General features: G+C 40.7%; 1 protein-coding gene and 1 long non-coding RNA gene across 3 annotated transcripts; one reads left to right on the plus strand and one right to left on the minus strand.

Moving 5' to 3' along the window:
- Positions 1 to 667: 667 nt before the first annotated feature.
- On the minus strand, positions 668 to 1,605 carry LOC116802192. The gene is made up of 2 exons (XR_004362557.1): positions 1,509 to 1,605; positions 668 to 1,334 (listed from the first exon to the last, which is right to left on the minus strand). It is a non-coding gene; the product is annotated as an uncharacterized LOC116802192 (long non-coding RNA).
- A 7,234-nt stretch (positions 1,606 to 8,839) lies between these two features.
- Positions 8,840 to 11,513, plus strand: LOC6617795 (tetratricopeptide repeat protein 30 homolog). Of its 2 annotated transcripts, none has more exons than XM_032725737.1 (5): positions 8,840 to 8,948; positions 9,006 to 9,184; positions 9,272 to 10,273; positions 10,407 to 10,617; positions 10,898 to 11,513. In XM_032725737.1, the coding sequence occupies exons 1-5, from the start codon at positions 8,889 to 8,891 to the stop codon at positions 11,411 to 11,413; spliced, it is 1,968 nt and encodes a 655-aa protein (XP_032581628.1). In that variant the 5' UTR covers positions 8,840 to 8,888; the 3' UTR covers positions 11,414 to 11,513. The 2 variants fall into 2 exon arrangements, with proteins under 2 accessions (XP_032581628.1, XP_032581636.1); XM_032725745.1 differs by having other exon boundaries at positions 10,917 to 11,046.
- The last annotated feature ends 2,050 nt before the right edge of the window (positions 11,514 to 13,563 follow it).

A 13,563-nucleotide genomic window follows, 5' to 3' on the forward strand; every position in this document is an offset into this window, starting at 1 on the left:
GAATTGGTTTCGGCTGTGAACGATGATCTCACATGCACTCATTGCATGAAAGAGACCACAGCGAGTGAATTAGCTCGCTCTTGTCGTTGCACACGCACACACACTCATGTATAGAGAGCCATCACTTACAGATCCAGAGAGCGAGAGAAGTAGCCTTTGTCACTTGGAGCTTTACAAGCCATTACATAACGTCGTAATGAAGCGTCAATCTGCGTCGCAGGTCCAGAAGTGGAAAACAGAAAGCAGAAAACAGAAAACAGAGAGAAGTAACCTATACCAATACAGATGAGCAGCGTTGTGTGAACATTTCATGGTCACCCATACCAACAGATCCACATCAGTGCGCGAGTGTGTGTGTGTGCGAAGTAAATATTCGCATTGTAGCCAAAGAGCAGAAAAAAGGCACGAAGCCAGTCAAACATTTTTCCAGTGCACTGTGAACCGTTTTCGCATGGTGGAAACTTTTCCATGGCATTTAATGCATCCCCAACAGTGGGGAATAGTAAAGACCTTTTACCAGAAGGAGAGAGAATTTGCTGTGTAATAATGCAATTGGCTTTCAGCTACCCATTTTCCACCCACTCCCCCCTCCATAGTTTAGCCCCAGCTTCAATGGTTTGGCAGCCACTTTTTGTTCAGTTTCTGTTGCGAATTTCACTTTTTGCACTCCGCTTTTTATACAATTTATTTTCAGCTAGCTCTAGTTTGGCAATTACATGGGGAGCTCTTTTTAAATTAAATTTTTAAAGCTGACAGCAAAGCAAATATTAATGTTGCAAGCATTAAACGCTCGATAATTTAGAGAACAATTTGGAGTAGAGTATACAATTTGGTTTAATACGCTATTTTTTGATCAATATTAAGTAAGAATACTTATTTAAGGGTAGTTAAAACCAAGAAAAAAAAAATTTAAGTAAATAATATTTACATATTATATGAATCTAATGTTGTTCTGGTCATCTTACTTTTCTTACTTCCGTTTCAAAATATAAATTGCAATAACATTTTACAACAAACCAGCAAGATGAATACCTCCAGAAATCGAGTAATTTACTTTGTTATGTAACGTAAATATCTAGCTAATGCATTTCGTAAATATATTTATTGGTTGTACCCATATCCAAACTCTTGGTTTGCTGAATTCTAAGAATTATCTGTGCAGCGACAAATGCATTTAGCTGGAATCCAAACCAATCGCCGTGTTCCATGGTGCGTATGAGTAATGTGATACCTATGCTGGTAAACATTTCTTTAGAACATTTAGATGGAAATCCAGCACAAACTGAGTCATCCACCTGGGTGGGCATAGAATCTGCGCAGCTTCCAATTACCAACTGAAAAACAAAACACTCTTGGATTAGTCACTCTGAATTTCGTTCTAGGGCTTGGCTGGCTTAGCAACGTATACGTAATATCCAGAACAGTGCAGTTCGTGAGAAGCAACCTGCGCGTTCTGCTGTTGCATTTTATAATTTATAATTACAAATGTACAGCCCTTGGTTGCCCACCTGCCCCTGTCGATGCTTTGATTTATTTAGCTTTTTTATTAGTGCATCGGCGAGTTAGACCCGTTTCTGGTCGGCGGCAATTGCAACCTTGAACTTGATATTAGATACGATGGCGCGCGTGAGTGAGATTGTGAGAGAAATATTTGTCGACTTCTCACAACCGGTTTTCGCATCGATCCGACGGCCAAGGGCAATGGTATATCTGGCACATCATTTTCATCCCGCCCAGTCATCAAAATTTAATTTAAAGATACTTTTGCCCGTCTATATGGGCCGACTTATCTTTTCGGCTTTGCCTTTCTCCACCTTTTTCATTCTTATATATTTTTTTTGTTTGAGGTTGACTCATATCGGCAAAAGAATGCCAAATATTTGCTAGTTATGTGCGTTTAGCCGATGCAAACATTCCACCACCTAATCCCCACCCACTCGTCCTGTTTGTGTGTGCAAATATGTAAATCAATGTGGGTCGCCCCTAATGGCAAGGGCCCCAAAAGGAACAAAAGGGCGAAGAGCAGTTCCTGTCAAGTGGTTGGCAGGCTACATAAATTGTGTGACAACCAAGGAAGCAACACCCTTTGCCCCACCCAACAACACCCATTTGTGAATGGTGAATGGGATGGGAAAGTACGGCCTCTGGGGAGCGTCGTCATATGGAAAATTATTTTACGGCCACGCATCGCCATGTCACCGTAAAGTTTAAGTGAAATAATTGCACATTAAAATGCATCAAACGGACAGATGCAGCCAAGTAGATTCGAAAATATGGTACACATTTCTGGGCACTACAGTACTACATATACATATGTATGTGGATACTTTGTGATTATATTTTTGTTTAAATCAATTCATTAAGACCGCCATAAGAAGTAACTAAGTAGGTAAGTAAGTTTTAAGTGTATATACCTAAAGTGGTATGCCACATTTTAAAAGGAAACCAGTAGCTTTCCCTTCTGTAGAGTATTCGCCATCGGAAAATAAAAAGCTATAAAGAATTACTTAAACACTTATATTCAGGCATATAGGAATGATCTATATGTGCATATGGTCGCCGAGACGGCCTACAATAAATTTCATCCAAATTACGTTTTCATGCCGTTGGCGTGCAATTTTCATTTAATTGAGGCTTATTGCGGTCTTTCGGGTGGGTGGTTTTGCCCGCCTGTTGGCTTGGTCCGATCTCCAGCTGGCCAACGTGACCGACTGTTCATCTGGCCGTCCGCCGTAATGGGGAACTTGCCTTGTCCGGTCGTTGGCGCAACAGATGCGCCCGCATTTCAAAGAACAATACAAAAATTAATCATTAAAGACTTTGACGATGAGTATAATGACGACTACGGCGACGTTGACATCGAGATCTAGCATAAAGAAGCCCTCCTATGCGTACGTATACACGGCTTGTATCTGTCAGATAATTTTGCCTTTTCCGTGCATGCGAAAGCGTTGTTTATTAACTTGTATGCTACTTTACTGTTTGATATATAACATTGAGCGTTCTATAATTAAGCAAAATAAAAAAAAAAAGAATCACTCACAATGCAGCTGATTGAGTGACGATGACAGAAAGGTAAAGGGGGGTGCAAGGTGGGCATAGCGCATTGCCATCGTAAAAACCATTCAATGTCACATTTGATGGAAAATGCAGCCCACAGCGCTTTTCCACATTTATTTTTCACTTAGAAACCATTTTACACTTGCCCACGTACATTTCCCCTTTTTTGTGCTTTGATTTCCGCATCGAGTTTTCTTTGTGAATAGGTTGAGTGAACCTAAAAGGCTACATTGTGAAAATATTTTACTTTACTATCGCGTGAACTATGACTACAGAAGAATATCTTCTACACACAAATAAATAAAAGTTCGAATAAAAATTCTCGAAAATAATTTCGGAGATTGTCACACACTTTTGCTGCTGGCATGGAAAATGTTTTATGAATATTCTAAGCGGAGTGCGCACGGCGGGAATGAAAATAAAATAAACAAATTCCATGACAATGACCTTCTATCCCAGCCCAGATAAACAGATCTCGCAGTAAGTGAGCAAACATTTCGAGCAAACCAGCCAAATGTTCGAAAATTCACATAAACAGAGAGAAATGTTGGTGAGAGTGGCTGAAAGTGTGGAGAATCTAGAACAAATACAATATATACATATGAGTATAAACAAATATATGCCTAGAACATTTCGTTTGAACGATAATGAAATAAAAACCAGTTCACTGCACGGAAGTATCAAAGCATTCGGGTTTCGGGGTGGGGTGACAGCGTCACAAATCGAAATAGAAATAGCAGAAGAAATTGAAGCAAAACAATAATAATTAAATACTACAGCAGGCACGACGACAACAACAAATTCCATACGTCATCATTGTGTGGGCACAAATGATTAATTAAACATTCCGCGGGCAAGTGTGTGTCGTCACAAAAAAGGTGGGAAAATTCAAAAAAATTCAGCAAACATTCATGTGTACCGAAATGTATTTACATTAAACACATAAAAGCTTATTTGTAATATTCTAATATAATTTATATTCTAAACTAATTTAATCCTATTGAAGTACATGTATTCTGTTTAAAACTTAAAAAGTAATAAGGGAAATGAAGTGAAACTTAAATAGTAACATGTAGAAAACACGGAATATGTACATTTTTTATATTTTCACACAAAATTCTTAAAGCCATTAAGTCGTAGACAGCATTCTGTTGTATAGTGAGCAATCCTGCGGCCATTTCCCACCCACATTCACCCCAATCGATTTTCCCCCACTGCACTTACAGGCTTTAAATTAATTTGATCAGCTTAAGTTTCATTTTCGGCGATTTTATTCTGGCCATTTGTGAAACCAGCTGCCCGCACGAGCAGAGTTGCCGAAAAAAAACATGAGAGTGGCCAGTGAGCTTCGGGGCTTGAGATACATTTTATGGACATCATCGTTAAAGTAATCAGCAGTAACAACAAGAATCATCAGACGGCGGCATTAAACCAAACCAAAAATAAAAATAAAAAAACAAGCGCACATATACGCCTATATAAAAGGCCAGCGCAGCGAGCGAAATAAAGTTAAAAGACTTTTAACCAAATTCAAGGTCAACTTCGTTTCAATAAATTGCAAACGGAATGGTACGGCCAGATCTGTGGGCAGATCGGAGTCGACCAGATGACAGGGGACTGGCCCGAAGAAGATCTGCGACTTTTGACTGCATGACGCAAATGAGGCAAAAACCTGGCTTACCTGTAACTGAATCTTAGCCCTCCCTCCTCCTGCCACTCCAAAGATCTCGAAATATCCCAATACCAGGCAACGATTTTTCAACCGAATTTTTAGCGTGTTAATAAAGACTGTCGAAAAATTAAAGAAAGGCTCTAAAGAAGCACAACAGCAACAAAATTAATGAAGCGAAGAAGAACAGCTGGTTTAATAAATACCTTTTTGTATTCTTTAGCATTTCAAATCTTCCAGAAACATTCAATGAAGGAAAATATATAAAATATATTTAAAACTAAACTCAAAGCACAAGTAATTATCTTAGGTAGTAATGGTTTGCTTTGGCTCTATAAGGTTGACTTTCTTGGCCAAATCAATATGCTAAATTTGTTTTAAACTTAAGACCCTAATATCAGTACTTTAATTATGCTCTGTAAAACCACAACGAGACCAAAAGCATTTTGGTCTAAATGCACTCTCCGAATTTCACTCTGGAAATGAAAACGCAAAATATACAAATATTTCCAGCATTTATCTAGCTCTGCGCTTAATTTGTTTATTTTACCTGTTAACCAATTTATTTCTGATAAATTGTTTATATGTCGTTGGCACACACAAGTCTGGGTCTGGTATCCGTTTCTGCTGCGGCTTTTGTTTACACATTTTAAATGAGCTTCATGTATTTTAAGTTCAATCAACTTTGCACCGCAGCCAAAAAAGCCAAAAGCAGCGACCACAACAATTGATTAATTAATTAATTATTTATTGAACATGCAGCAATCAAAGATGTGTTTTTTTTTTTTGCACATTCTACGAGAATGCGTTAGTCAAAAAAGCAGAGATAAATAAGATTAATCGATGTAATTAAATTATGTTTATGTCTTTTCCATCTAAATTTAGTACGACAAATAGATTAGAAAAAATAGCTACCCGAATATTGATTAGCAAAATAAGTTAATTTTACAGACTAAGATAATACTAAGACTAATAAAACCCTTTCAAATATAAAAGCTACAAATTTGAAAGATCTTTCTCATTTTGCATGGAAAATATTTTATTTTTTAAGTGATGTATTTGGTGGATCTTCGCAAAAAAGAAAGAACGGAATTTGAATATATACATATGCGATCCATATATATACATACATATGAATTGAGATATATATATTATATATATTTGCTTTCCTCTGTGAAATCTAAACACTTCCATTTCGCACACTTGGTAGAATCTAAACAAGATGCAGCCAGCGAACTGAGCTGAATAAAATGAGCGGGAAAAGCTGTATGATTTATCGCAGCGGCTCCAGCAGCTCCTCCACTCAAATGCCCTCGAATTCCCATCATGACAGCCCCCCACCAACCCACCGAGCTTGAGCTTATGGAACAGAATATCATTATTATTGGATTTGAAATGTATAAAAGTTTGCCTGCTCCAAAATGATTAATTTTAAAGGGTTTTTAACTAATGAAACAAACATATAATGCTCTCTACAGCAATGGTTAAGGCAGCAAAGATAGTTATTGCTTCGATTCCAAACTTATTGAATAGTAACTTTCTATGCACAGCATCTAATCTAATACACTATTCAATTGGAAAACCATATTCCCTTTGTTTCCCTCCAAAGCAGGAAATGCTCGCGATTTGATTCTTTTCACTATTTCCTCTTCGGTTTCTCTGTGTGGTTTCTCATTGTCAGTTCTCTGGGGCCAAGTTTTTTTTTATGGCTGCGGGACAGGAAAAGATTGTGCCACAAGGTCAGCTGAAGTAAACCGCATTATTGTTTTTTGTTGTTTTTTTTTTTGCTTTTTTCTCGCCACTAATTTACAACTGAGATGATGCGCAGAGATGCTAGCTAACGATAATGATTTTCTAGGTTTTCTTAGACAGTCACATGCAAATGTCTAGAAAATCGTGAAGAAAAATATTGAGTAGGTAGTTAAAAAGAATTTATGACTCAAGAATTGGTGTGAACTTAATATTTGCGAAGAATGTGGAATATTGTTTCGATTATATAAGTAAGAGTTCTTGAAACGACTGTTTCTGATCACCCCTCTTTAGTATTCAATGATCTTTTCGAGTCTAAGTACCTAGCCAGTAATTTCACCCTTGACTCGATGACTTAACTAAACCCTTGACTCCACCGTCTGGCCATAAAATAAAAGCCACTTCCAAAGTGCAGCAGCAGCAGCACAAGCAGTTGAAACAAGACTTTAGGACCGAGCAAGTGTTAATTTGTGGCCACATCAACCCGAGCTCTTGTTGAACCCGGCAACCCTGAAAACAGCCCTCCGGCAAGTGCAGCTTAAAAAAAAAAGCGGCAAAAAATTAAGAGATTAATACGAGACAAGCAAATGCAAAATTTCAGCCATAAACAAGTCGGGAGAGCTTCGCACAAGACAGGGAATGCGATAAAACCAGCATGAAAGTAATGTAACATTCGGAAGTCGAGGCGGGAAATACACTCGAAAAATCATGGCCAATTTCTTCATAAAAAAGTTCAATTGGAAAAGGGAAAAATAACTTAATACTGATAATATTTAAATCTCTATGAAATTATATACTATATTTACTTTTGGTCGCACTTAATAATAATAATATTATGTATATTATTTATGCCAGTAAGAAACATAACTACCTTTGGTATTGGTTTTGGTAATAGTATCTAATTTTGGTATCTAAACGTCAGTTTATTACATCAAATACATGGTATCATAAATTTTATTTGAAAAACGTGTCGCAAAACAGTTGATGCATTTTAATTTTCTGAACATAAGAGGAAAATTATAGCACCCAATGCGATGGGGTTCAAAAGAAAACGATACTCAAAATGATATTTCATCGGACATTATCTAAATGCCTCTCGCCTCGTGTTCTTGCCGGTGTCTTGGGGCAATTAGGCCTTTGCAATAATTCAACAAAACAGAAAACAAAACTTGAACTTCAGCCCGCTGAGCGGCACCTTGGGAACGAGTGCTTGTGTGATATCTGGTAATTGCCAGCATCAATTGCATTACTCATGCGCCGCGTTGTCGCTGTGGCTAACTGCGGTTAGCCTTAGGCCCGGGATCGAGAAAAACTAATGCGCGACGGGTGACATTGTAAGAAAATGCAGTTGCACTTGATGCTGCCAACTAAAGATGCGAGCAGCGATGAGATGACATGAGAGGAAAACGTTTAGCTGGCATCAAATGCATTTGTTATATCGCTGACAAGATTTCCAGTTCACCATGAAACGGGACGCAGCTGGCCCCGGAGTCTCATGGTCGCGTTTTTGAACCATTTTCGCCAAGAGCTGGAGCACGAGAGCGGGCCAAAACCCGTTGTGCAACATTTGATGGCCGCCGTCGCATTTGGCCAGACGGATGACGGCAATGCAACCTTGACCCGGTTCTACTTCTAGAGCCTGGTCACCACATAACCTCCATTCGCGCTTGACTACTGGCCTTTTCCATGCTCCCAGTTGGCTCGGCTATCAGACAGACACAGAACCTAATTAGCATTTCCGCACGTTCGCTTTGTAGTTGTAGTTGTTAGTGTGGGATTTCCACTGGCGAAGGATACTGTTGCTCCTTGGGAAACCTAATTAAAAGTGCTCCTTGAACTCGCCGCCTGAAAGGCTTCAGCACGGATTAATGCCTCCGGTTGGCAGCTTCCAGTTAACACTTTAAGTCTTCCATCAGCAAGTCAAGGAAGGGGCAAAAGCTGGCGAAGGAGCTCGCCATCAAGATGCTAAAGTTTTCAATTAGAACATTTTCTCATTTACATTTCAAATGGATTTGTTGCGCCACTTGCGCCCGTTTGCCTCCATCTTAATTGGTTTTTATGGCAGAGTTTTGGCTAAGCGATGGATATTGCTTGTCTTTCTGGGCGTCATTTTATGTGGTTGGTTAAACAAATCGAAGTTGAAAACTGGTAACTTGTGTATACAAGATAAACTCATCAAAAAATATAATTATAATATAAATATAATTAATTATAAGACTTTAGTCAACTGTAAACTGTCTGTTTCAACCACCCTTACAACAACCAACTGTTGCCGGTTGTCCAAAGAAAAAAACGTTGCCATGATACTTGACGGAAAACAAATAAGGGTCGCCATGGAAACACCGACAAGCGACCATAACAAAGGGCTTTCAAGTGTATTTTTCATTTACCAACGGACCGCTCAGCGAAAATGTTGCATCAGGGAATTATCCTGCGCGAGGGGCATGTGACGCGAACAATATATAATCTGGTAAACCGTAACATAATTATAATTAAAATATAAACACTGAAGGACGCAGTGCTTCAGATCAAGGACAAACGCTACGAGGATGTGATCGAGTGCATAACCAGTTTCGGTGAGGCGGCTAACACGAGGGCGGGTCTATCCACCCTGGGACATTGCTACTACCACGCCCAGAAATACGAGGAGGCGGCCACCTGCTACGAACAGCTCTGCCAACTGGCGCCCAAGGAAGCCAAGTACAGGTGATGCACAGTTCCAGTTGGTCCATCTACCAGTATGGTTAATGAAAGGTGGAAATAAGGAACTAAAGCAAATGGGACTCCTTTCAGATTCTACTATGCCCAGTCGCTCTATCAGGCTGGCATCTTTGCTGATGCTCTGCGGGTGCTCAAGCAAATGGGTGACCAGGATGATGAGCTCCGGGAGCAGTGTTTGCAGCTGCAGAGTGCGATCCTCTACTCCAGCGAGGATTTCGCGGGAGCACAGAGCCTGCTGAATCAGCGGGCGGGAGGCACTGCAGATACCCTCAACGATGAGGGATGCTTGCTGTTCCAGGCTGATCAGCACGAGGCGGCGGTGCAGCGATTTCAGGCGGCGCTTCAAGTGGGTGGCTTTAACCCATTGGTGGCCTACAATGTGGCGCTGGCACATTTTCAAAAGAAACAGCGAGCCCAGGCACTGGATTACACATCCGAGATTGTGGAGCGAGGAATGCGCAATCATCCGGAGCTGGGAATAGGCGCACAGGTGGATATTCCCGATGGCGGTGCCAGGAGCGTGGGCAATCCCATCACCATGGCCATTTCGGGCATAACTCAGGCACTTAATCTCAAGGCAGCCATAGAATTTCAAGACGGCAATGAGGAAGCAGCCAGGGACGCCCTCCTGGACCTTCCTCCTCGGGCCGAAAGCGAACTAGATCCGGTCACATTGCACAACATGGCCTTAACCGATGTCGAAGGTCCTGTGGCGGGTCTGAGGAAGCTGGCGTTCCTCCTGGAACTGGGTGCACCCTCCTGCCCCAAGGAGACGTTCGCCAACATCCTGCTCATCTGCTGCAAGAACGAACTTTACGAAACTGCTGCGGATATCCTGGCGGAGCACACGGACCTCACCTACAAGTATCTTTCGCAATATCTGTATGAGTTATTAGACTCCCTAATAACCGCACAAACAAGTGCCGAGTTGGCCGAGAAGAAACTAGGTACTCTGGCCTCCAGTCTTTCAGGTAAACTGCGCAGCTTGGCCGCAAAAGTGCAGGAGGTCAGGGCCACCAATGAGCAACAGGCACTCAGGGATGCCCTCAAGGACTACGAACAGGCACTGGAACTGTGAGTTAACCTTAACGTGGTATTTATATTCTAGAATTTATTTGCATTTCATTAAGTATAGGTCGCGTCAGGATTTGTGTTTATCAAATACAACAGTATTTAATTTTATAATATTACGCTTTTTCAAACATAGCTACTTGCCTGTGGTGATGGCTCGAGCCTGGATCTCCTGGCGGGATGATGACTTCGTCGGAGCTGAAAGGGAATTCCATGCCAGTGCCGAGTTCTGTTCGGAGAACTCCATTTGGCGATTGAATGCAGGACATGTGCTCTTCATGCAGGGCGACAAATACAACGAGGCGGCTGCCTTTTATGAACCCATCGTGCGCCAGCACTCGGATGATGTGAGATTAAAACATTCAAGCTATTCACACAGATATTTTGTTTTTGAATACCCGGTACTCAAAGTGAATAAGGGAGTTACACTAGTAGCCAACAGGTGTTTAAAACAGGCAATGTCCTAGTAAAGGAAATTAGAGTTCCTTTATAATTTCAGCGCCCAAAAAACTTAGTTAAGAGCAGAATGGCATTCACAAAAGTACCGGGTATCTAAGAGTCGGTCTACTCGACTGCACCATATCAGCTGGCACCCAATTTTAATCTTCCATCCCCCGTGTCAACCAGATCATGTCCGTTTCCGCAGCGGTGCTGGCCAACCTGTGCGTCTCCTACATCATGACATTCCAGAACGAGGAGGCCGAGGAGCTGATGCGTAAAGTGGAAAAGGCCGAGGAGATGAAGGGCAATCTGGGCAAGCAGTACCACCATCTGTGCATTGTCAATCTGGTGGTGGGCACACTGTACTGCGCCAAATCCAACTATGAGTTCGGTCTATCCCGCATCGCCCATGCCCTGGAGAGTGGGTCTGGGAACCGGCTGTATGCCGACACCTGGCTGCATGTGAAGCGCTGTATCCTGGGGCTCCTCACCGGCATGGCCAAGCAGAACATTATCCTGCCCTATGCCACCGTACAGGAGGTCCTCAACTTTCTGCGCTTTTGCGAGGCCTACGGCCTCTTTACGCCGGCCAACATTTTTTCGGCCACCGAACAGGTGCCGGAGGAGCCACTTACAATTGGCCTAGAGGCCAGGAAGTTAAGGCTACTACTGATTAAGCTGAGCGAATACGAAAACCTTTAGATTCGGCTTTAACTGTTTAACAAATGTATTCAACGAAATGAAACATATTGTAGTCATATAAGAAATAAATATCAAAGAGATTTATGGAATAATTTTCATATATAAGCCCTTTAAGTGCACTTTACTGCACCTTCTTTAAAGAACCTAATTTTATTGTGATAAGACAAATATGAAATTTTAGAAAAACCCTTATAGATTAATTTGTCTTGGCTCTGTGACAGCTGGTAATGCCACTAAGGACTCTGACCGAAGTGAATAGCCAAAACAAGGTGGGTAATAAATATAAATTACAAAAAAAAGAAAGGAGGATGAAGAGAAATCTGTCATAAATCACATTAATGCCAGACTTTCATCAGGCAGGTAAGCGCGCAACCAGGAAGTGGATTGTATGCCAATCTATTGACAAAGAACCCGGCCAGCACGTGCTAACCGGGGTGAAGTGAACTTCCCATTTATCTACTTTCACCCAACCCCATAAGCGTTCTGCTCGGCGAGCACGTGAGCACTCACGCGTTCGATTTGACAACGTGTTTATGTCGCAGCTCAATTCCGTATTGACAGCCTCATCGACATCATCATCATCATAGTCATCCCCATCAATGGCACAAAAAATGTCGAGCATGAGCAACCGACTACAAAATACTTGGTAGAAATCAAATTGCTTACCTAAAGCCGATTTATCAACAGCCAGTACCATTAAACTTAACTCGAGAAAAACAAAAATCAATAAAATAATCCTTTTGAAATATGAACAGGAGTTGGATTGCAAATATAATATTCAATTCCATATTATCATGATTAATTTATTTATAAATAGAAAAAATATAATTAGAAGGTGGCTATATATTTATTTGGATCTAAGTCAAATCTTTATTATGTTTTGGTTATTTGCCAGTTCTATTAACTATTTTTATTGCGCTTACTTTTTGAACTCCATACACTCTGCTTCCAATGAGGTATAAAAACGGCGACAAAAAATCGCTAACAAGCACTTTAAGCTGCTTCTGGGTGCTGTGGCATGCCCATGCCCACTTCGCATCCCCACTCCGTCATCATCCCCATTCGAATCCCCATCCCCATCCGCATCCCCATTCGCATCCCCATCACCATCAGCATTGATGTTGTCATTATACCCATCGACATCCTCCTTGTCATTACGAGACGCATACGAAAAAAGAGGAGGCACATATAGAACATGGAAACACTTGTCATTAACACAAACAGACTGTGCGACTCGCCCTCACGAAAACTTGAGGATGTAGAATGGCGCCTGCATCGGCATCTAAGTGAATATAGCAACACCTTTTGCGCTGGAATATCGTAATACCCTGACGGAAAGTGGGGAATTTAGATCTTAGATTGGATGGTAATCCATAGAAAAGGCTATAGAATTTTAAATATGATGAGAAAACCAATTGAAATTAATTTTCTTAATTTTATAGAAATATAATAATACAGAATATCAATATTATTCCATTTATAGTCCGTTCCCGCATTTGATAATGGGATTAGAATTTATTTGGTCTACTTAACAAAACCATTGGATTAAATATCGGCAGATTTATAAAGATTATGCAGATATAAAGATATATAAGATAGAATAGACGAATCTTTTATATTATATTTAATTAAGAACTGTAATTATTTGTCTGGCGCATTTCTTTGACATTTCGAGAACGATAGTATTTCTTAAACGTAATTAAATTCCCGAAGAGTACACAAAACTTAGGTAAACTTTTTTTTAGGTCTCTTACTTTTTTTTGCGCCGCCGTTAAGAGTTTCTCATTTTGCTTTACTTTATCATGTCTGCTTGTTAGCCGCCTTTTGTTGTAGCCTCCTGTCTCCTGATCCGTGCGTCCTTAATCCTCCTCCTGTTTCTGCCCAATTCCATTTCAGTCTATCTCCAGTAAATTGTGCATTTCAACAGCCTTAACACTCTGTTGCCCCCGATTTCCCACTTAACCCATCAAGCGATGTGTCGATTGTTAATATGAATGCCTTTCAAGCAGTTTGCCTCTGGAGGGCCAAGCAAAAGTTAAGTTTTGGCAACTTTAAGCAAATTGTGCATGCCACTGACTCAAACTGATTTTCCAGGCCATTTAAAGAAGCAAACACGGAGTAGCACAAGCACATAAATATGCATTTTTCTA

This window comes from Drosophila sechellia, chromosome 2L, assembly GCF_004382195.2.
Source record: "Drosophila sechellia strain sech25 chromosome 2L, ASM438219v1, whole genome shotgun sequence".
In the NCBI taxonomy this organism is placed as follows: domain Eukaryota; kingdom Metazoa; phylum Arthropoda; class Insecta; order Diptera; family Drosophilidae; genus Drosophila; species Drosophila sechellia.

Coding starts and splice junctions, on each gene's coding strand:
- LOC6617795 (XM_032725737.1), top strand. CDS start 8,889: ATGTTGCATCAGGGAATTATCCTGCGCGAGGGGCATGTGACGCGAACA. Junction 9,185..9,271: donor CCCAAGGAAGCCAAGTACAG/GTGATGCACAGT, acceptor GACTCCTTTCAG/ATTCTACTATGCCCAGTCGC. Junction 10,274..10,406: donor TACGAACAGGCACTGGAACT/GTGAGTTAACCT, acceptor TTTCAAACATAG/CTACTTGCCTGTGGTGATGG.